The following is a 24,521-nucleotide window of genomic DNA, read 5'->3' on the forward strand; positions in this document are numbered from 1 at the left end:
ACATCTGCCTCCTTTCCAAGCAAAGGTTGAGTCTCACTAAGGAGAGTGGAATTCAACTCCACCTGCCCCTCCCCAACCCCTGAAGTGTTCACAGGGATGGGGTTGATGGCCCCTTGGATTTTTAAAAGAACCAAAGCCCCAACCTCTCCCCCTGCTCCTCATCCATGCTCCAACTCCCCTGGAGCCAGTCGGCAGGTCCCGTCTCCAGCATTCCCTAAGAGCACTTCACCAAGACTGTCCAAGGCCTCATCCCACCAACGGCAAGGGGGGTCGGGCAGGGAAGCAGGGGGACCAGATGAACAGGACAGCAGCAGGACAGCTCCTGTCACAGAGGGCCCACCCTTCGCCCCAGCGGGGGCGCGCTCCCTGCCCCCCCCACCCGCCCTCTGTGCCTTCCCTCTCTGGCTGCTCCTTCTGACTTTATACTTTGCCTGTTTCATTCAAAAGGAATATTTGGCTGGCCAGATGGAAATTACAAACAGAAGCCAAACAGGTCAAACTCTCTGAAATGAGTCTTGGAGCAATGGTGACTTTGCCTTTGCCCTCCTGCTCTGATGCTGCAACATTCAGTGGGTGGGCACAGAGAGGGCCCCCTGGGACCAAGAATCTGAAGCAGGAGTGAATCCTGCAGATAATCCAAGTCCCTGTCTTCTGGAGCAGGGAACTCACACCCATAAAGACAAGGGCCTCCAGGGTGTCTGCTCACAAGCAGGAGAATCAGGACCTGAGCCCATCTCTCACCCCTCCAACTCACAGCAGACCCCAGAAGCTATTTGGGCAGCCACGCTGCAACCTTCAGGATGAGAGACCGCAGGGGAAATGGCCTCAAAGGTCATCTTATCCATCATTTATTTCACACGTAAATCTTTTGTCCTAGATATTTAAAAACAGGAAATAGAGGAGGGACATGAAAATCATTTATTTTCACAATTAAGGCTCTTGCCTCAGGGTCGGGACTGTGAACATGTCAATATTTATTACAGGTGAAGGTGAGATGCCGCATAAGGGAGATTCCAGGCTGATAAACGTCACATGTACCAGGCATGAGGTACTCCTCGCCTCAGTCTGTGTATTTGATCTGTTCCCATGTTAGGGGCAGTTTTTAATATGTCACCTCACAGTGGGCAACAGCAGCCTCAGACTCACGAGATGCAAGAACATGCTCAGGAAAGTCAGCATGGGAAACAGGGCTGGCGTTCAGGGCCTGGCGGGACCAGTGACTCTCCTCAGCAGGCAGGGGCCCAGGCCTGACATACTCTGCTCCTCCGGGAAGGCTTGCCAGTATTCAGCCAGGCTTCCCTTCAAGGCCTTACCTTTGTCCTGCCCGTTGCTGCTTGGTGCCAACCCGTTCACCACAGCTTTAGAAGCACCGACATCACACTCTGCAAGAGAAAAAGAACACGAGGCTTTTGATTATGTCTGCCCGGCATTTCTCGAGTCTCGCTTGGTAAGAGGTGCTGGGGACACGCAGGCTCTCTCAGGCCTGGGGCCTCAGTTGTCTTGGGAGAATTCTGAGAGTTGTGTAGCTTAAACCAGGAAAGCAGCTTCTGCAGCTATTCAGGGAAGCAAAGTTTGTGGTAGGAGATCGAAACCCTCCTTCCTCCTCGCTGTGGCTTTGTTTCTCACATTTTCAGAGGATCTGCTCAGTTCTCTCAAAATAGCAGCTCCTGCCTGACATTCAAAGGCTGGCTCCAACACACCGCTGTGCCACCAGAGTGAGAGCTGTCGGACAAGCGAAAATCTGGGCTGACACTTCCCTCCACCCCACCCCACATCTGAGGTCACCAAAGTCATGCTGTCCCTCCACTAAATGTCTCCAGACACTGCCCCTCCTCACCAGCCCACTGGCCCTACTGGAGGCCTCATGTGTGCATCCCAGAGAGGGCACGGCTTCCTGAGCACTGCAGATCACCCAAGTCCCTGTCTTCTGGAGCAGGGAACTCACACCCACAAAGACAAGGGCCTCCAGGGTGTCTGCTCACAAGCAGGAGAATCAGGACCTGAGCCCATCTCTCACCCCTCCAACTCAAAGCAGACCCCAGAAGCTATTTGGGCAGCCACGCTGCAACCTTCAGGATGAGAGACCGCAGGGGAAACGGCCTCAAAGGTCATCTTATCCATCATTTATTTCACACGTCTTCTGTACCCCACCCCTCAGAGCACTTTCTAGAGCCTGCCCTCCCTAGGTTACAAAGCCCTGGGATGCAGGACAGATAAAGGCAAAATGGGACCATGCAGCACGATTTTCTAAAACTTCTCTTTAGTAAATGTACTGTAATTCACCTCTGTTTGAAAGAAAAATATTAAAGTTTATTCTGGGAATTTAATCATTTATACTACCATTTCCACAGGGTGAAAAATGTATTCCAAGTTCCCAAAAAATACATAAATGATTATCTGGAATATAATTTTTTTACTAAGTGGGATGACCTGTATCTTGGCATTGCTGCTTATACTTAAGTTAACTGACCTGGAAAATGGAAACCAAACAAGCCCTGGTGGTCAGCAGCTATCTAGCCGTTCCCAACACTGGCCCCACAGATCCTGCCCTGTTCACACCCTCAGTCCACCTAGAGATGAAGGCTAATTCTCCCAGAGGCCAGAGCCTCCCCTGCACCCACACTGCTGGGGGGATGGAAGGAGGATATTGGCAAAGGGCCAGAAATCCAAGCAGAGACATCACGGGTCCATCACCCATCTGTTCTTCGACTATCCCTTCCCCGGGCACCGGCCCTACTTCCTCTTGACCACTCCTTTCTGTCACTGGGGGCCTTGCTTCAGGCCTCCCCAAGCTGGCACTGGGGCAGCCTCTGAGCTTCCACCAGGCCCAGTCCCACGTCTTCCCTTTGTCTTTTTTCTTTTAACAAAACATAGTTAAGCTTGAAGGAATTTTGAAAATGATTCTATCACCTCAGACCCACACCTCTGCAGCCGAGTGTTGGTGTCCAAGGGCCTGGGTTTGCCTCCACACCCCTACACGCTAGCCAGGTGATCCCAGACAAATTACTGACCCCTCAGGGCCTCAGCTTCCCCCTTTATAGCATGGGAGTGGTAAACCGTCCTTGCAGATTTGCCAGGAAAATGAAATCACACAAGCCTAGCACGTCCCTCAGCAACCAGCAGTCCAGTCCAAACAAGGAATAAAACGATGCATCATTTTTATGATGCTCTTTCCACCAAAGTTTAAAACAAATGTTTCCTATGTAGCTGCTTTCTTCCTACCAATCGCTTTTAATAGCAGCATAGTATTCCATCAAGTAAATAAATGCAATGAACTTCCTCATTCCCCAACTTCAGGGAGGTTTTCTTTTGTTTCCTTTGAATTAAGATACAAATTCCCAAAAGTAGGATCATCAGATCAAGGGTCCAGATTTTTTGGACTCTTCTTATGAAATGCCTTTTCCAGCCCCATGCCTTGGAGAGCCCCACAGGCCTTCCCGCACCCTCAGCCTTCTGCCAGGCCCCTCCCCTTCCTACTTTTCCACCCCTACATTCATGCCAGGAGTGGCAGTGCCCCCGTAGGCTAATTCTGATATGAGAACAAAAAACTTTAGGCTGCCGAGCAAAAGTTTAAAAGAAGAAATTAAAAAGCCCTGTCCTGTTTTAAATGACAAGAAAAGCAAAAGCCAAACAAACAAACAAACAAAATGAGCTATAAAAGCAGGAGCTACTGGCAGTACTTGAGTCCACCTGGAGAAAAAGAAGGCCTGTAGCCTCCTCACACTCAGCAAAAGTGCTCAAGGATCAGGGACAAGCCAACCCCTCTCCTTGGAAGGAAGAAAGCTGAGCTGGTGACCCAGGGATGGGACCCCAGACATGCCCTGGGCATGAAATCAGGACTTCAGAAGCACTCTCACTTAATCCTCACAAAACCCCAATGAGTCAGTTGTGCTTATGCTTTCCATTTATGGAGGAGAATGCAGGGAAGGGTCCACCACCGGTGCAGGGCTACACAGCTGGTGGGTGAGGAAGCCAAGCTACGGCCCAGAGCTGTCCCACCTGGAGCCCTCCTTGGTCACAAGAGCACACTGTGCTGCACAGTTTAGGGTTAACAGGGCACTGTGTGTAAATAAATACTGGAAAGGTTTGTTTTTTTAACCTACGGAGGTTTCTGATAACCACCTGGAGAGCCTGAAGGACTGGGAGACCCCTGAATGAGCTGCCCACTTGGTCCTCCACACAGCCTACATGTCACTGGATGCTCCAGGGCACACGGAGTGGCCAAGGCAGGCCTCAACCTCCAGAGAGCAACTGCTCTGAATTCTGGGCTGGAAAGCTGACAGCTCTTCACTGCACAGTGAACAGGGGCCTCTTCCCTTCTCTGTCTTCCCTAGCCCACGCTTTCCACTCAAGCTCTAAACTAAAAACAGTCAAAACTGGCCATTTGTTTAGGTCTCGATTTTTACTACCGAAGGCATAGCAAAAGGGTGAGCAAACTGCTCTACCAGCCTGGATGAAGGAAGTGTTAGATTAGCTTGCATCCTGGTACAATTATGCTCAATCTGTTTACTTTTGCTGGTCCCTCAGATTAAGAAATGCCTCTGAAATTTTATAAAAATTTATGAAATTGTACACTTAAAATATCTATAGTTTATGCCAATTATATCTCAATAAAGTTATTAAAAAATAGAGGGAAGGGATATATAAAGATTAGCACATGGTACATGTAAAGAAGACAGCACAGTTCTTAATACATGGTAAGTACTCAATAAGTCATTACTAATAAAGATGCTGATGGTGATAATGATGCTTTATGACAAAGTTTGGCACTTACCCAGCTCTCAAAAAATAAAAAATGAAATGCAGTTGGAGCCTTCAGAGCAAGTGGGAAATCTGGGTAAACTGCTCAGTTTTATAGATATGTCAAGAAGAGAAAGACAAGGCTTAAAATGACTTACCAGAGCTCATGGTGGTGACAGGACAAGTCTTCTGCAACTGGAACTCTGGACTGCTCTGCAGAAAAACAAACACCCCACAATGGAATTCATGGATGGAAGGTTCAAGAAAAATCCCTAAGGTCTGAATTAAAAATGCAAACACCTCCTATAACCCTTGATAAAACAGAACAGAACCAGAAGTCCCATGGCAAGGCTTCTCGTTCTTGGTCGCCTACTACCAACATGCTGTTGGGCACATCACTCACCTCCTTGGCCTCAATTTTGTCATCTGTACCTGGTTCAGATTCTATCCAAGATCTCTCCCAGCTCTAACATTTCATTAAAAACCTCAAGTTACATGAGTGCACATGGGACAAGGAGTACCAGAAAGAACCAGATTTTGGGAGAAAGAAGTAAAATCACAACACAAACTGATTATTGGAGGCTACTAATAAGTTATCAGTATTTATTATGCACAAAAATGTATTTTAGATGCTTTAAATATATAAACTCATTTGATCCCCACAATGACCCTACAAGGTAAACACTCACATTGTGTCAGTTTACACAGATGAGGAAACCGAGGCACACAGAGGGAAACAGCCTGCCTGTGTGACAGAGGGGGTAGTGGACCCCAGACGGCCTGACTTAAGGGCCCAGGTTCTACCACCCTGAGGTGGGAATGCATTCCACTTACTCACCACTGATGAATTCAAGTGGTAACCCTCTCATTCAGCATGGTCTCATCCCAAGTCCCCAGTAACCACTGATCTGCTTTCTGTCACTGTAGTTCTACCTTTTGTAGAATTTTATACAAATAGTATCATAGTGTATCTTTTGAACCAAGCTTCTCTCACTTAGCATAACACAATTTAGCATATATACCTGGACTTTATTCTATTCCATTGATCTGTCTTTATCCAATAACTTAATGTCTTGATTACTATAGCTTTATAATAAGTCTTGAAATCAAGCAGTGTGAGTTTTCCAAATCTATTCTGCTTTAAAATTGTTTCGGCCCTTCTAGGCCCTTTGTACTTTCACATAAAGCTTAGAATCATCGTATTAATTTCTACCAAAAAACAGAAACAAAAATTTTGTTGGAATTTTAATTGGGATTGTGTTGAGTGTATATATCAGCCTGGGGAAAGATAATATTTTAACAATATTAAATCTTACAATTCATGAGCATGAACTATCCCTCTATGAGGGTTGTCTTAAATTTTTCTCTGCAATGTTTTAAAGTTTTCAAAGTACAGTCTTGTACATATTTTGAACAGCAAGGTCTAGTCGAACACATCTGAAGGACAATCTGAAAAGTGCGTCTTCAGGATATGTAGAACCTTGCTCTTTACAGCACAGTCCCAGACTAGTGCACTGGATTCAGCTGGGAGCTTATTAAAATACAGAAACTCAGACTCAACCCTACACCCACTGAATCAGAATCTGCATTTTAATAAGATCCCCAGCTGGTCCCTATGCACTTTAAAGCATGAGAATCAAAGATATAAGAAATCAACTCCTTGGGTTCATGAATTCTTTAATAAAAAGGTCACGGTATGGTCTGATGGGCTGCTCAAGGAGACATGCTTTGGTTTCCTTTCAACACACTGAAGCCAGGCACTGGCTTCCTTGCTGGGCAGCTGCCTTGCTTGCTGTCCTTAGAACTGACTGAGTAAAGTGCTAGGGGCAAAAAGGATATCACTCTAAGTACTTCTCTGCAGCCCAGATCAGTAGCAATGTTGCCCCCATCACTGTCAAATACACCTGGGACTACCGGTGACCTTCAACAGTCCCTCAGATTGTTCTCTTAGCTGTGGAAACATTCCTTCTTTTAAGGAATACGACCTGCTCTGTGTTCTGTATGCCCAAGTGGTTTCCAATACTGGTTTTAGGATATGTCAGTTTGCTTCCCAGAACCAAAGGGCTGTCATGATGTCATCCATATGCTTTTAGGTCTAAAATAATTTTAATAATTGTATTATATTAAGGTTTTATTTATTCAACTTTTAAAGCACAACTGAAAAAATGTTTTTGATTGAAGCACGAAGCTATCCTAATAGTATTTTTCTTTCTTTATAGCCCCTTCTTACCTTTATCTGTTTTCATAAATAGTATTTATAGTTGTAAACATAATGTCTAGACAGCTTTGTGTTCCAATTTTCTTTTTCTTTCTTTTTTTTATTAAGTGGTCCAATTTTCAAATCAATTATTTCATGACCATTTTTATGGATTTTTATAGCCACCATATCCATCATTTTAATGGCTGTATAATATTTCATTGTAATAACACCCCATAATTCATTTACCAATGCTCTCTGTATAGCTGAGTTTAATTCATCTTAATTTTAAAAATAAGGATATAGCACAACAGCATTCTTAGGCAGGGAAATAGAAGAATGGAAATGTCTTATGAACCAAACAAAAAGCACTCCTCAACTCACACAAGAGCAATCACTGTCTGTCCTAAGTGGGTAGCCCTTTGCCCATTTCTGTATTTCTCAATACAGATACTAATAATTCCTAAGTGTCACTTGGTTAGGGATAATACCCAAAATATTAACTACCATTTTGCCACAACTGTCCACCAACAGGAGTCCATGCCAGGTGTTAACCATTTAGTGACTGAACTGTACAAACAAGGCGCACACGCTCAGGGTGGTAGGACACTATTTAAATGTGTCAGGAACTGGGACAACAGCAGCAGTGCGGTGACAACACATAGGTGAGCACCAGCTCTGCACACACAGGCTTTTTGGATGGCATGTTCGTGGTGTGCTTTCACTCAGCTGTTTGAATCTGCAGGTGACACAAAGAACCAGGGGGCAGTTTAAAACAAACTGCAGCAAACGTGGCAGTGACAGCTGTGCCTAGGACAGCACCTGGTGTCCAGTCCTTTCCACTGGTTCCAGTCTGGATAGGATGTTTTTCTGGCTGTAATTCCATCCAACTCAGCCTCCTTGAATTCCTGCCCCTGTTCTCAGTGCAATTCTCCAGTCTCCCAGGAACTCTGAACTACCCAAGATCTTACCAATAAATTCCTTTTCAGTCTGACTTAACCAGAGGTGGTTTCTGGTCATTTGCAACCCAGGAATCTTGACCAGCACAAGATGAAGGGGAGAAGAGAGTCCCACAGGTTTTATTTGGAGAAGAGAACCTCTCTTCCTCTCTCCCGAGGTAAGGCCAGCCAGACCTGAATCCCAAGCGGTTCACTGAATGGTTTTGCCTCTACAAGTTGAAGATGTCTGAGTCAGGGCGGCAAGGATGTGACCAGGAAACTGCACAGAGGCAGGCTGAGCAGGACACTGAAAGCTTTGGCAGTCATAGTCTAGTCCCTGATGTTTTTTGAGGGAGAGTACAAAAAGCTATTACAATCACATGGAGAATGTGAGAGTTGATTTTACATAAAAACCTTTGACACTTAATATTTATTTAGAACTAAGCTATAAAGACTTTGATTTGTTGAGACCATGAGGGCATGTCACTGGAATTTCTCCCACTAGTCCCTACAAACGCGGCAGGCACCTCTGGGTAAAAGCCAAAAAGATAAACAGTGCCATCTCGTGGCAACACCTGACAGCTGCAAGCAGCAGCTATCTACCAATGGGTTGTGGGAACCTGAAAGTGTCCGGGCTTGGGCGGGTCAGCAAGGGTCAAGCCATCACTTCACCCTCAGGGCTATCGGGACCTGCCGCACTTGATAAATGCTCCGCAGCATCAACACAGACATTCCACCAGAAGAACATGATGTGAAGTAGCCAGATTTGTTAAGACTACATTCGGATAATTAATGGTTCTCTGATTCCTCCCCAGTTCCACGATCCTATAATTCTGAGATAAGTCTTGATGACATGGAGTGAATAATTACTAAAAAGAAAAAGTTATACTCATGCTTCCAGCTGAAATAGGACCCAGTAACTAAATATGGGTTGTTTACTGGGGAAGGAGAAAAGGTCCTTCCTTTTATGGATGGTTCAGACATATGATGAGGGAGAAATTGAGTTAGTCTGTAAAAATGAATTCACAGTCCAGCGAAGGTTCCTGGAAGAGAATGTGCCCCTGGCTGACCTCTCACAAGGCATGCTCCAGCATCTCCTATGCCCTGTGGTGCTTTGCCTCCATGGCTTCCCCCATATTCATAACAGGACCGTAAGTTTTCAGAGGAGAGACTGTCAACCTTAGGACTGAGCAGACAGTGGATGCTCAGTTATGAACTTTGCCCTTGTCTCTATTTCACCTTCAGAACCTAATGTTGGAGTCTTACCTGCAAGGCAACCAGGACCCTCAGCTCTACTGCAGCTGCCTAAAGAGAAGCAACCTTCCCATTCCAACCAAACCGTGATTATACTCTAGCTTTGAAATCCAAACTGAGACTTGACTTGATATATTTGCAGCCACTTCCAATGGCCTGAAAAGACCAGGAACAGCTCACAAAGCCCCAGAATAAAATGCTTGGTCTACTGCTGATCTATCAGTGAAGCCATGTTTCCTCAGTTTTTCAATAGCCCATCTTCTTCTCAATCTCTATTAATGTCATTTCTCTTCAAATGCACTCTCTACATTGTTGGTGAGGGTGCAGAAGGCTCTGCAGAAAGCCAGAATGGGTAAACACTGAGTCGCTGATGCTTCCTTTCAAAGAGAGTAAGTTAGGATAAACTTGACCCTGACATTAATTTCAGTCTGGAATCCCATGACACAGTTGGGGGCTCGGAACACAACCAGCACAAGGTTTCTGTGAAAAGACCAATGCTTCTGAAGAGGGACTAATAGGAAAACACATCAGAAAAGCCATCCCCCACGTCCTCCCATTTCCTCCTGGAGTCTCTCCAAGGCAGTTTCCGTTCTACCCAATTATCTGAAACGGCCTTCAGAAAGGTTTCCAGCGCACACACATGGCCAAGCCCAACACTGGTTTCTACACTGGTCGGGCCTCACTGACCTTTCTCCTGAATTTAAAACAGTTAACTCCTTCCTCCTCCCACAAACACTTCTGGTCCTGATTTCTAAGTGTCACTGTGGACTGGTTTACATGGGGCCATGAGGATCTTCCTTCTAGAACAGGTCTTCTATAGTTCTTCTAGGAGCTAAAGAGCTCGAGGACCCTGCACTGGGCCCTTATTGCTTTCCAACTACCTGCTCACTTCCCAGAGGACTCCATCTGGAACGCTGGAACCAGAAGGCTCCAAGGTTTCCACCTGCTGTGGAAGGAGTTCCCATGAGCCCTTCAGGCCACAGTACGGGCACTCGCTCACCATCCACCCACCTTTCACTTCCACCAGGGCAATTGTGGTTTTATCCATTTCATTCATTTATGCTTCCTGAGCTTTCCTTGGACAAATGGGTTCTGTGGCTACAAAAAATGTTCGTAAACCAGAAATCTAATACATCCCCTTATTATTTGGGCGCAAAAACTGAGATTCAGAAGAAGTTCCCCTTTGTCTTGCTTTCTACCCCTTCCACTAAGCCCACTTTCCCTCCTATCCCTCCTCCTCAGACCACCTTCAGCCTGAGGCCTCTTGGAATGGGTACTGAATTCCAGATGAGAATCAGCCCTCTGTAGCTAACACACATACTGGACAGTGTCACTTTCCCCTTTAGAACCTTTTGGTATCGCCCCATTACTCACTGAACAATGCAAAGTCCTGATAATCAAGCTCTGAGGACCAGCAAGTCCATCACTCATCTTTGCCCACTTTGCCTTCCTGGTCTCCAATCAGGCCACATACACCAAGCCCACTGGAAAGTGGATACCTTCTGGCAAAGCCAGGTCATGCTCATCTCTGTGTCCTAACACCTAGTATGGTGCCTGGCACAGAGCAAGCACCCAGTTAATACTGGTGTAGTGCATGAATATCCGTCCCTCACACACATCTGACTTCACGATTTTCTCCTCTTCCCTTCGCCACTCCCCTCTGCCCCGCACCTGATGCGCTGCTGCGTCCAGTCAGTTCTTCCACCTCTGTGACTCATGCACCAACACCGCTGCTTTTCCATTCTCACACTCACCATTCTGTTCCCTCGCCTCATTCCTAGACCACCACTGTGGCCTAATAAGCCTCTGAGTCACCCGCCAGGCCGTGTACTGCCACTTCTGATGAGCAGTGAGAGTTCCTGGGTTGAATTTCAATGAGGAAAAAATCCACGGGACCACTATCGGCTCAGAGGCTGAGCAGTACAAGGCAAAAGGAAAAAACGGCAGTGAACTTCCTAGCAAACAATAATGTATCTAAAACATTGGCCAGAAGAGACCAACATGAACCAGACAGTTGCTCTCTTTGAAGCCATCACAGAGTTTGCAGGGTGACAGACAAATTTATAATATGATGGGTGACCCTTCTGCTAGCAATGTGACCTGAGTGTTACAGGAACACATAAAGAAAAAGAAAAAATGTCACATGGGGAAGAGAACCAAGGAATGAACACTTAAGTTTTCAAATGTTCAATGACATACCTTCTAAAATTACTTCTAATGCCACGCTTTGGGAAACACTGCTCTAAAAATACAAGTCCAAATTCCTTAACATATCATAAGGCCCTGTAAGTGAAGGTCACAATTACTTTTCCAGTCTCAGCTCCCCCATGCACTTAAGCCCTCAGTGCCACATGTACTGTATTTGTCATTCCTACTAAATCCTGAACAAGGGTTTCCCATTTCTAAGTCTTCAATCCCATTATTTCCCACTAATGTCCTTTCCTTCACTTCCCCAGACTTTAAGGCTAATCCCAGTAGCCTGCAGCCCAAGAAAAACTAAAGGTTTTCATTTCAGATTAGTTATGTTTTCAATCCCTATTAAAAAGTCTTGATGAGGAGGAACCCATTTTAATTAGGCCCATTTATAATCACAGAACTCAGAGACCTCACGCCCAAGCTCCGACTAAAATCATCACACTCCTTCCAGGCCCTTGTCAGAGATGGTCAGATCTGGAGCTAGAAAGTTAGCTATCAATAAATCTGCAATTCTGTTTTACCTTTTATGCTTAAATGAAGTATTTAAATAAACATACAAAGTTGATTCTGCAAACAAAATTGCCAATAAACGAAATACAGCCAAGAAGTAGTTTCAAGGCTTATAAATGCAGTATTATTTGGGCTTCAGACAATAGAACTTAGAAGATAACTTGTAATCATGCGTTACATTATCTACGTATTCAAGTGCATAGTTTACAACAAGCATGACAGAGGGTTAATATCCTTATTTTCTAAGTGCACTCATACTTATTGCCAAGAAAAAATATTAAAAAGCGTGAGGAATTAATTCCCAAGAGAAAAAATACAAACAAATACACAAGAAAATGTTCATTCGACCTGATTAGTATTTATAAAAAAAAAGATTCAAATAATAACTAACCATTTTTTCTCCTTCTTTACTCAGTCTGCAAATTTAAAAACACTAGTACTCAGTGTGGACAAATGCAAAGACACTGACATTCCTACACAGCAATGACACTGTAACTTACTACCAAATACATTATCAGCATAACATATCAAGAGTTATACACCTCATTCCTTTGTGCTTTAGGGGAATCCAGCCCAAAGAAAAAAACCCCAAATGACAATAAAGCTACGCAGATGTTCAAAGTAGCTTTATTAATAATAGTAAAAAACCTAGCAACACTCTGGTGTTGAGTGACAGGGGATCAATTACATGGCCACACACACCCTTGGGTGGATTATTGAACAGTAATGAAAATAATGGTTATGTAGACCACATACCATGGGAAAATGATCTCTTTATAAGATCAGGTGAATAAAGCAGTGTATAGGTCTATAGTACATCTGTGATTATAATTATATAAAAACCAAACACATGCATATATTTGAAAGGAAATGTGCCCAAATTCTAATAATGATGTGGTAGCATGAACTACAGGTAACTTTTTCTTTTCATTTCTATTTTACAAATTGTTTATAATGTGGTTATAACACATTTCTTTTTTAATGAAAGTAGTTTTTTTTTTTTTAGTTCATACTAACACTTGAGAGGTAACCACATAATCTTTAGAACTTTTAAGAGAAAATTCTAGGAGATAAGCTAAAAAAATGCCACTAACAGTACTGTCCATTGGAACATGGCAGCCTCAGAAATGCAGTCTTCCACAGGACTAAAAGCAAATACCCCAAATGTGGAATTCCAACAATTAATTGCCAGTGATTGCTTTTATTTAATGAAGCCAAACTATTCCCATTTAGTTCCTTAAGAGGACAAAGGGGGCAACAAAATGACTAGAATGTTCAGCCAGATTTCCTAAAGAAGAAATTGCACCAAAATGTTTCATCTTAAAATAGTCAGCAAGGGCTGCCAGGTGATAACACAGCCAGTACCCCACTGCTCCCAGGCCTTCTCACTGCCAACTCCCTGCTCCGAACCTGATTCCATGGCATTCCAGAGCCCTGAGCTCCTTCTCAAACTCTTTATATGTACAACTCTGGGCACATTAAGTTTCTTAAACATGCATTGTTAACTAAGACAACTCTTAAACACAAAAAGTGGCCCATTTGTGTTTCCCAAATATGGCTGTGTCTACAAAATCAAAACAAAGCTATCTAACTGCAGTACCCAGTACTTGAAACCCTCTACCTGGACAATCTAGATAATTCAAACAAGGGCAAATTCCCAAATTCATTCAATAAAAGCAAAACATCTTAACTCTGTTTAAATAAATATAAAACATCAAACTAATTAAGGTTTGAGCCATAAGAATTTACTGTGTGTGGCTGAAAAAAATCTTAAAAAGCTGAAAAGTGGTCTGTTGGAGCTTGAGAATGAGAAAGAAGGGAGAGTGTGATACGGCAGGAAAGGTGTGCACTCTTAAGATAATCCATAGCTCCCTCTCAACTTTTCTTCCAAACCACAAAATTCCTAAGGCTATGTATTTACCACATCATATATCATACAGACATCTGCAGTACAGGCCCATACCATGCTCAGGAATGAGGGGACAGAAGTTCCATTCAGTAAAAAAAGACTCTGGGTCTTTTGCAAATACATAAATACCTCAATTCATAACACAGGCTTATTCAGGAATTGCTTGTTTTCCTTAAGAAGTTTTTAAATTTTCTAGCAAAAAGCCAATATGACACACTGAAAACAGTATCATTTCTGAGAAAACCTCTCTTCTCAGGGGCATCTATTTAATAACGGAGGTGGAACACATATAGACAGGCCAGGAATCCATAATTCCTGAACTCAGGCCCTGTAGGCTGAGGACTGCAACAGATCTTTACTGCCTAACTCAATAAAAGTGAGACCCCAACTTCCATTAATCACACAATGAGTTATGTTAGATTAGCTATTTTTCTCTATTCTCTTAATTTTATTTTGTGTTACTTTAAAGCAATTTTTTAATATATGAAGTATAAAAGCTCCATCCAAGCATTTGAGAAGACAATGCAAATCTCCAAAATGGGTTTTCTTGAAACTAAGCTAAAACCACTAAAATATTCAAGATAGGGCCAAGCTTACAACAAACATTCCATAAAAGTATTTACTTTTATTTTTTATTAAGGTATCGTATCATTGATATATACTCTCATGAAGGTTTCACATGAAAAACATAGTGGTTACTACATTCACCCGTATTATCAATTCCCCTCCATACCCTATTGGAGTCACTGTCCGCCAGTGTAGTAAGATGCCACAGAGTCACAACTTCTCTTCTCTGGGCTGCACTGTCTTTTCCATGAACCCACACACACCATGTGTACCAACCATAATACCCCTCAATCCCGTTCTCCCTCCCTTCCCACTCACCCTTCCACACCCATCCCCTTTGGTAACCACTAGTCCCTTCTTGGAGTCTGTCAGTCTGCTGCTGTTTTGTTCCTTCGGTTTTCCTTCACTGTTACACTCCACAAGTGAGGAAAATCATTTGGTACTTGTCTTTCTCCACCTGGCATATTTCACTGAGCATAATACCCTCTAGCTCCATCCACATTGTTGCAAATGGTAGGATTTGTTTTCTACTTGTGGCTGAATAGTATTCCATTGTGTATACGTACCACTTCTTCTTTATCCATTCATCTACTGATGGACACTTAGATTGCTTCCATATCTTGGCTACTGTAAATACTGCTGCAATAAACATAGGGGTGCATATGTCTTTTTGAATCTGAGATCTTGTATTCTTTGGATAAATTCGTAGAAGTGGAATTCCTGGATCAAATGGTATTTCTATTTTTAGTTTTTTGAGGAACCTCCATATTGCTTTCCACCATGGTTGAACTAATTTACATTCCCCCAGCAGTGTAGGAGGGTTCCCCCCTTTCTCCACATTCTTGTCAGCACTTGTTTCTGCTTGTATTTTGGATGTTGGCCATCCTAACTAGTGAAAGGTGATATCTCCTTGTGGTTTTAATTTGCATTTCCCTGATAATTAGTGATGCGGAGCATCTTTTCATGTGTCTGTTGGCCATCTGAATTTCTTCTTTGGAGAATTGTCTGTTCATATCCTCCACCCATTTTTTAATAGGGTTATTTACTTTTTGGGTGTTGAAGTGTGTGAGTTCTTTATATATTTTGTATGTTAACCACTTCTCAGATATGTCATTTACAAATATATTATCCCATACTGTAGCATGCCTTTCTGTTATACTGATGGTGTCCTTTACTGTACAGAAGCTTTTCAGCTTGATATAGTGCCATCTGTTCATTTTTGCTTTGTTTCCTTGCCTGAGGAGATGTGTTCAGGAAAAAGTTGCTCATGTTTATATTCAAGAGATTTTTTTGCCTATGTTTTCTTCTAAGACTTTTATGGTTTCATGACTTACATTCAGGTCTTTGATCCATTTTGAATTTACTTTTGAGTATGGGGTTAGACAATAATCCAGTTTCATTCTCCTGCATGTAGCTGTCCAGTTTTGCCAACACCAGTTGTTAAAAAGGCTGTCATTTCCCCATTGTATATCCATGGCTCCTTTATCATATATTAATTGACCATATATGCTTGGGTTTATATCTGGGCTCTCTATTCTGTTCCACTGATCTATGGGTCTGTTCTTGTGTCAGTACCAAATGTCTTGATTACTGTGGCTTCATAGTAGAGCTTGAAGTTGGGGGTGTAATCCCCCAGGTTTATTCTTCCTTCTCAGGATTGCTTTGGCTATTCGGGTTCTTTTGTGGTTCCATATGAATTTTAGAACAATTTGCTCTAGTTTGTTGAAGAATGCCATTGGTATTTTGATAGAGATTGCACTGAATCTGTAATTTCTTTAGGCAGGATGGCTATTTTGATAATATCAATTCTTCCTATCCATGAGCATGGGATGTACTTCCATTTATTGGTATTTCCTTTAATTTCTCTCATGAGTGTCTTGTAGTTTTCAGGGTACAGGTTTTTCACTTCCTTGGTTAGGTTGACTCCTAGGTATTTTATTCTTTTTGATACAATTGTGAATGGAATTGTTTTCCTGATTTCTCTTTCTGCTAGTTCATTAGAATATAGGAATGTAACAGATTTCTGTGTATTGACTTTGTATCCTGCAACTTTGCTGAATTCAGTTATTAGTTCTAGTAGTTTTGGGGTGGATTATTTAGGGTTTTTTATGTACAACATCATGTCATCTGCAAATAGTGACAGTTTACTTCTTCCTTACCAATGTGGATGCCTTTTATTTCTTTGTGTTGTCTGACTGCCGCGGCTAGGACCTCCAGAACTATGTTCAATAAAACTAGGGAGAGTGGGCATCCTTGTCATGTTCCCGATCTTAAAGGAAAAACTTTCAGCTTCTCACTGTTAAGTATGATGTTGGCTGTGGGTCTGTCATATATGGCCCTTATTATGTTTAGGTACTTGCCCACTATACCCATTTTGTTGAGAGTTTTTATCATGAATGGGTGTTAAATTTTGTCGAATGCTTTTCAGCATCTATGGAGATGATCATGGAGTTTTTGTCCTTCTTTTTGTTGATGTGGTGTATGATGTTGGTGGATTTTCAAATATGGTACCATCTTTCTATCCCTGGAATAAATCCTACTTGACCATGATGGAAGATCTTTTTAATGTATTTTTTAATTCAATTTGCTAATATTTTGCTGAGTATTTTTGCATCTATGTTCATCAGGGATATTGGACTGAAATTTTCTTTTTTTGTGTTGTCTTTGCCTGGTTTGGGTATTAGAGTGATGCTGGCCTCATAGAATAAGTTTGAAAGTATTCCCTCCTCTTCGATTTTTTGGAAAACTTTAAGGAGGATGGGTATATGTCTTCACTAAATGTTTGTCAAAATTCAGTGGTGAAGCAATCTGGTATATGGCTTTTGCTCTTAGGTAGTTTTTTGATTACCAATTCAATTTCGTTGCTGGTAATTAGTCCATTCAGATTTTTTGTTTCTTCCTGGGTCATATTTTTCTAGAAAGCTGTCCATTTCTTCTAGGTTATCCAGTTTGTTAGCATATAATTTTTCATAGTATTCTCTCATAATTCTTTGTATTTCTGTGGTGCCCGTAGTGATTTTTCCTTTCTGATTTCTGGCTGTTTATGTGTGTACACTCTCTTTTTTTCTTGATAAGTCTGGCTAGGGGTTTATCTATTTTGTTTATTTTCTCAAAGAACCAGCTCCTGGCTTCATTGATTCTTTCTATTGTTTTATGATTCTCAATTTTATTTATTTCTTCTCTGATCTTTGTTATATCCCTCCTTCTACTGAATTTGAGCCTCATTTGTTATTCTTTTTCTAGTTTCATCAATTGTTGAGTTTGGACTGTTCATATGGGATCATTCTTCTTTCCTGAGGTAGGCCTGTATTGCAATATACTTCCCTCTTAACACAGCCTTCGCTGTGTTTCATAGATTTTGCAGTGTTGAGTTATTGTTGTTATTTGTCTCCGTACGTTGTTTGATCTCTGTTTTTTTTGGTCACTGATGCATTGATTATTTAGGAGAACATTGTTAAGCCTCCATGTGTTTGTGGGCCTTTTTTTTTTTTTGCATAATATATTTCTAGTTTCATACCTTTGTGGTCTGTGAAGCTGGTTGGTACAATTTCAATCTTTTTGAATTTACTGAGGCTCTTTTTGTGGCCTTGTATATGATCTATTCTTGAAAATGTTCCATGTGCACTTGAGAAGAATGTCTACCCTGCTGCTTTTGGGTGGAGTGTTCTGTAGATGTCTGTTAGGTCTCTCTGTTCTAATGTGTTGTTCAGCGCTGCTGTCTCCTTACTTATTTTCTGTCTGGTTGATCTGTCCTTTGGAGTGAGTGGTGTGTTGAAGTCTCCTAAAATGAATGCATTGCATTCTATTTCCCCCTTCAGTTCTGTTAGTATTTGTTTCACAAATGTAGGTGCTCCTATGTTGGGAGCATAGATCCATTGTTGGACTTACCCCTTTATCATTATGTAATATCCTTCTTTGTCTCTTGTTACTTTCTTTGTTTTGAAGTCTATTTTGTCTGATACAAGTACTTCAACTCCTGCTTTTTTCTCCCTATTAATTACATGAAATATTTTTTTCCATCCCTTCACTTTCAATCTGTGTATGTCTTTGGGTTTGAAGTGAGTCTCTTGTAGGCAGCATATAAACAGGTCTTGTTTTTTTATCCATTCAGTGACTCTGTGTCTTTTGATTGATGCATTCAGACCAGTTACCTTTAGGGTGATTATCAACAGGTATGTACTTACTGCCATTGCAGGCTTTAGATTTGTGGTTACCAAAGGTTCAAGGGTAACTTCCTTACTATCCAACAATCTAACTTAACTCATTTAGTATGCTATTAGAAACACAATCTAAAGGTTCTTTTTTCTTTTTTCCTTTTTCTTCCTCCTCCATTCTTTATGTATTAGGTATCACATTCTGTACTCTGTCTATCCCTTGACTAACTTTGGGGGTAGTTGATTTGATTTTGCATCTGCTTAGCAATTAATTGGTCTACTTTCTTTACTGTCATTTTATTTCCTCTGGTGACAGCTACTTAGCCTTAGGAACACTTCCATCTATAGCAGTCCCTCCAAAATACACTGTAGAGATGGTTTCTGGGAGGTAAATTATCTCAACTTTTGCTTATTTGGAAATTGTTTAATCCCCCATTCAAATTTAAGTGATAATCTTGCCACATAGAGTATTCTTGGTTCAAGGCCCTTCTGTTTCATTGCATTACATATATCATGCCATTCTCTTCTGGCCTGTAAGGTTTCTGTTGAGAAGTGTGATGATAGCCTGATGGGTTTTCCTTTGTATGTGATCTTTTCTCCCTCTCTGGCTGCTTTCAATACTCTGGCCCTATCCTTGATCTTTGCCATTTTAATTATTATATGTCTTGATTTTGTCTTCCTTGGGTCCTTTTGTGTTGGGAGATCTGTGCACTTCCATGGCCTGAGGGACTATCTACTTCCCCAGTTTGGGGAAGTTCTCAGCAATTACTTCCTCAAAGACACTTTCTATCCCTTTTTCTCTCTCTTCATTTTCTGGTACCCCTATAATGCAAATATTGTTCCATTTGAATAGATAACACACTTCTCTCAATATTCTTTCATCCCTAGAGATCCTTTTTTCTCTCTGTGCCTCAGCTTCTTTGTATTCCTGTTCTCTAATTTCTATTTCATTTACTCTCTCCTCTACTTTATCTAATCTGCTTTTAAATCCCTTCATTTATGTTTCATTTCGGATACTGTATTTTTTAACATTGATAACCCATTCCTGAATTCCTCCCTGAGCTTCTGAATATTTTTCTGTAGCTCCATAAGCATGTTTATGATTTTTATTTTTAAGTCTCTTTCTGGAAGATTGATGAGTTCAGTTTCACTTGGCACTCTTTCTACTGTTTTTGCAATTTTGGTTTGAACCAGGTTCCTTTGAAGCTTCATATTTGTAGGTGGCGCCCCCTAGTGCCCAGAAGCTCTACTCTCAGGAGCTGCTCAGCCCCTGGAGTGATGGCCGGGGTCCCAGGCGAGCGGTGCTGGTGCCTTTTAGGAGGAAAGAGCTCTTTTCTGCTTCCTGGCTGCAGCGCCTGCCTCCACTGCCAGGACTAGTGTGCTGAGTGTATAGGGAGAAGCTCTATACTTTGCACTTGTAGCTGCCAGAGGTGTAACCGCCCTCTGGCTGGCCTGGTGCAATGGCAGGGGCAGCCAGCTTGCAAGCTGGTGCCAGCCAGGAGGAAGGCACAGCAGGCTGCATATTGCAGTGGGGCACCTTGTAGCTGCATAGGCAGCCAGGGGGATGGAGCACCTGAAGCTCCTGAAAGTTCCCAACCTGCTGGGCAGAGTGTGCCCAGACAATTTTGTCTACCTGTCCTTTCTCCTGAGCAGCATGCTCCGTGCAGTCCTTGCCCCTTTAGCAGCCTTCTCGCTGTTAGGAAGTCTCTCAGAGCATCCGGTTGTGGATACGTATTTTCCACAAGTGGCTGGAATCTCAGTCTCTCCAAGTATTCTGCCTGTCTTAGCTTTCCAACGCCACTAATCTCCAGAGCACCATGTAATTGTAGGTTCATGCTCCCAGAGCAGATCTCCAGGGCAGGCTATTCAGCAGTCTGAGGCCTCCACCCTCTCCTGGTTCCATTTCTCTTCCTCCCTCCAGTGAGCTAGGGTGGAGAAAGGGCTTGGATCCCTCCAGATCATGGCTTTGGTACTTTACCCTTTTCCTTGAGGTGTGCTGTTTTCCCCAGGTGTAGGCATTCTGCCATAGCCTTCTTTTCTGTTGCTCTTTCAGAATTAGATGTATTTGCTACATTTCCATATTATATGTGGTTCTGGGAGGTTTCTGTCTCACCTCTCATGTTGCCATCTTTAATCCCAGTGCCTGTAAAAGTATTTTATAAAATCTATTCTCTTTCTGCCCAGACTACCTAGAAAAAGGTTGGCATTTATATATTTAAAAATAAAGATTTTATATATATAAATACATACAGACACACACACACTTCTGCCTTCGTTGCTTTATGTGAGTCCAACAGGACCAATAATTACTTTGAATGTCAATGGTCTAAATGCACCCACCCATCAGAAGACACAGATTGTCAGAATGAATCAAAATGCAAGACCCAACTGTTTGCCCTCTATAAGAAACCTCCTTTACTATAAAGACACATACAGATTAAAAGTAAATCAATGGAAAAAATTTACCATGCTATCAGTTGCTGTATGTCCTTAGCAGCTGTGAGAGTGCAACAGCAAAGAACTAGGGTCAGAGACCAAGTTTGAATCCAAGCTTCACTGGGGCTGTGGAAATTGGAAAGTCCTTTAGTCTCTCAGCCTCAATTTATTCCTCTTTAAAAGGCAAATAATAATACTTAGTTTCATAAGATGTTTCTAAGATTAAATTTTAAAATATCTATGAAACATTGTAAATTACTGTTATAAAAGCTAAAGTATTCTAGCAAAGAAGGTGCCAGTCTGATCCTGTTATCCTCTATACTGCTTTAAGAGACTGACATATATGATCATTATGTATCTTATTGTGAGGTTAACATTATCAATACTTAACCTTTCAAGAGCTTACAGCACCTACTTCCTCTCCCGCTTGAAGTTACATGGCCTCTCAGTGACCACACAATCCTATCACTCAGCTTTATAAGCAACAAAGTAACTAGCCCATTCTTTCTCTGAATAGCTAATTCTCATTCATAGATGTTGTGTGGCCAGCTAGGCATCACTGACTGACATTTAAAACTTACCGTCTTCCGTGTCTTTTGCTATTAACAAGCTGCTCTCCTTACAAAGTGCCTGAGCTGGAGACTCCCAGATAGGCTCCACACAGGTGTTTAGGTCACAGCACAGAGTGTACAAGGAATAGACCCAAGTCCAGTCCAGTTGCGGGGAAGGAATTGTATGGAAGAGTACATGGAATTAACACCATGTAGATGGTGTGCACGGGCCACAAAATGGCCTTGAATGACAGACTATGGCATTTGTGCCTGCCTCTGTCAGGCCCCAGAACCCAATGTAAATTCTTCATAAGTTTCCTAATTCAAGATTAGCCTGATAGAGGCACACAGGATGAACTACAGAGGTGGGGGCACTGGGACAGGGAAAGCATGAGAGAAGGAGGCACTGACTTCTAGTGCTTTTTATCAGATACCCCCTCCTTCCAAATTGTCCTTCAGCCACATATGCCCTCTCTGCCCGTGAAAGCAGCTCCAGAAAATTTGTCCCACCCTCTTGGCTATGAGAAGCTCCACAGAGGCTGTGATTATAGCAACCACAGGTGACAATTTCTACATCTGTCTTGTCTTGCTTATTTGTAATGAAAACTGCTGCTCAGAGAGAATTTGATTTTCTGGGCTTACTCCTTAAATCTATTCTGCCACTTTCATCCACAGCAAATCTTTTTTTCTGCCCAACTGTCTTGGTAGCTGAAATGTAAAATTATCAGAAAATAAAAAATGTCAAAAAATTCTATAGAATTCAAAGAAGCTTACTAACTAGAGACACTGCATTAGCAACCAACTAAAACAGAATAGAAGGTGGCAGTGAGGGATGTTGAAGAGATCATTTTCAAACCAATGTTAAAGTGAACAGTTCTCAACGTACAATTACCTTGTCTTCAAAATTCTCCACTTATATAAATATAATATAAAATGCTGAAAGAAGAGAACTCTGTATTCAATTACAGTTAAGTGTAGGATTGGTGGGGAGAATGGGGTGATAACACTGAGATCCAGATTAAGAGTATATTAAGCCTCTCACACCCGACTCTCAGCAAAGAGTTCTAGGTGTTTAGGCACTGACTCTGGCTGTGAACTTCAGTTTCCCCACATGCAAAACAGGGATTAAAAAAACAGCACTAACTTCCCTGCTGTAAGGACTAACGGGGCCAAATGTTAGCCATGTAGCACAGTGCTCGGCACACAGTAAACTCAATAAATGGCTACTGACATAACTGGCTTATTTCCCAATTATTCATAATTAGCTTATTCTCATTCTAATTCCAAAAATGAGTGGAGTCAGAGGTGCGTAGAAATCCTGGTTAATAAAAGGCTCTAGTTAGTCACTGTTTTACTCTTAACAACACTTTGCTGGAATTCTGCTGGAAGGAGGTGAAGGCACTGCCAGGAATGGAAGGCTTTTCGCCTGGTGCAGAGAAAACACAAAACCTGTGGTGGCCCGACCCAGCACCCCACATTTGTACAGAACTTTGCAAGGTAAAGAAGAGCAGTGCCCTTGGCTGTCTGCAAAAAAGGTTGGTAAGTGAGTTCAATCTGAAAAAAAAAAGGAAAAGGAAAAGAATGCAATGTGGTCTGTCTCTAAGAAGGTTTCCTGTGGCCAATGACTGAGAGCATCACAGAATTTCAAGGCTGAAAGGCCCACAATTTCCAAATGTGGCTGCATGGGGCTGCATGGGGCCCCACCCTGCCGAGCCTTTCCAACAGGACAGAGGGAAAAGCCAGCAACATATGTGCCTGGGCTCCCGCTGCGTTTTCTAGAAGCTAAACTCCCTGAAGACAGGCATCTGTGAACATATGAATCTGTAAGTCACAAAAGCATTGAAATATTATTCTAAACTACTTTTAAACTTTTCATCATGGCATTCTCTTCTCTCTTAAAAAAAGTGGCAGAAAATTAAAATCTAAGGTTTCATAACACTTATAGGAAGTCCAAATGTCTTTAAAACTAAAGCCTAAAATCTTACACACAAGAACAGAGTTTGAAAAGAAACAGCTTTCTCCTTTTTAAAAAATAAACCATTAAGGCAAGTCCACAGTCAAATGCAAGTTGGTGCTTCTGGACCCATTAATTCATTCAGTAAAAGTTCACCGAATGTGAGGCATAGTGAGTGGTTCTTCTCATTATTTAAATTTATGGTACATCTTCCATGTCTGGAACTCAACCCGCCAAAAATTCTAACAGAGGGCATTTTAAGAAGACTGCAGAGATGGGGAAATGATAAGATCCCATACAAGATCTCCCCCTGCCCTTCAAGTAGGCAACAGAAATCTTTCATACAGATGTAACTTTAGAATTCTTGGACTGGCTCCCAATCTCCTTAAAGGGAGCTTGGGTATTTGTGGAGTTTGGTGAATATATTATACTTGTGGAGGAAATCCAGTTTAAGAAGCATATAATTATACTTTCTTCCTGTTTAATAATGAGAGTACAAAAATAAGTTTTTTCTTATGTAAAAATGTACAGTCTAAGTAAATACACTATTATAAAAGGAAAATAAGTAAAACATGAGCTAAAACACTTGAAAACAGAAATGAAAACTACTTGAACTCTCAGTATGGTAATGAAGATTTTCAAATTCCCATCTGCTAATATCACAGCTCTAAAAACTGACCAGCAAATTTAAATGCAGAGATTCAGGGGCAGTGGAGCCATGGGGAGCACGGAATCTGGGATGGCTACACAAAGTCTGCCACTGGGCTCTGCTGAATGGTCATGTCCAACCACTGAATACGGACAGGAAATCCCAGGGCTCCGGAAGTCACATATACCTGTGATTTAAAATACTCACGTGCCTACTTCACTGCTGGTTACAGCAAAGTCCAAAGAGAAGGGAGGGAGGAGCTGGCAGGCCCAGGAATGTGCCCTAGACACTGACCAGAGGAGAGGCTGGAAAGGCCCTTTCTTGGTCACCCAGCAGTCGGCATTTACTCATTTAACATTTAACATGCACTAGTGGCTGAGGCCGCCTGGGGGGTGCCAGATGGGGGAAACCCTTCGCTGGCCACTCCAGCTCCTGCACTAAATTCAGAGTGAAACCAGCTGCTGGG

At 42.2% G+C, this 24,521-nt stretch overlaps 1 protein-coding gene and 1 long non-coding RNA gene across 49 annotated transcripts in view; one reads left to right on the top strand and one right to left on the bottom strand.

Moving 5' to 3' along the window:
- SORBS1 (sorbin and SH3 domain containing 1) overlaps window positions 1-24,521 on the bottom strand; it is a 233,980-nt gene that overhangs the window by 111,368 nt on the left and 98,091 nt on the right. For 46 of the 47 annotated variants that reach the window (XM_057506116.1, XM_057506117.1, XM_057506129.1 and 43 more), the window contains 2 exons: window positions 4,899-4,953; window positions 1,314-1,382 (listed from right to left, as the gene is read on the bottom strand). In XM_057506116.1, coding sequence (XP_057362099.1) covers window positions 1,314-1,382; window positions 4,899-4,908 — 79 coding nt within the window. In that variant the 5' untranslated portion in view covers window positions 4,909-4,953. Of the gene's footprint in view, window positions 1-1,313; window positions 1,383-4,898; window positions 4,954-20,443; window positions 20,529-24,521 lie in introns of those variants that run through there. The other variant, XM_057506130.1, reaches the window with a different exon arrangement.
- LOC130684616 (uncharacterized) overlaps window positions 1-24,521 on the top strand; it is a 78,953-nt gene that overhangs the window by 19,886 nt on the left and 34,546 nt on the right. The window contains exon 1 of one of the 2 annotated variants that reach the window (XR_008998965.1): window positions 23,189-23,275. The exons of the other annotated variant lie outside the window; for it this stretch is intronic. This is a non-coding gene — a long non-coding RNA (uncharacterized LOC130684616). Of the gene's footprint in view, window positions 1-23,188; window positions 23,276-24,521 lie in introns of those variants that run through there. 2 annotated transcript variants of the gene reach the window in all.

The sequence above is a fragment of the Manis pentadactyla genome, chromosome 8, assembly GCF_030020395.1.
Source record: "Manis pentadactyla isolate mManPen7 chromosome 8, mManPen7.hap1, whole genome shotgun sequence".
In the NCBI taxonomy this organism is placed as follows: Eukaryota; Metazoa; Chordata; class Mammalia; order Pholidota; family Manidae; genus Manis; species Manis pentadactyla.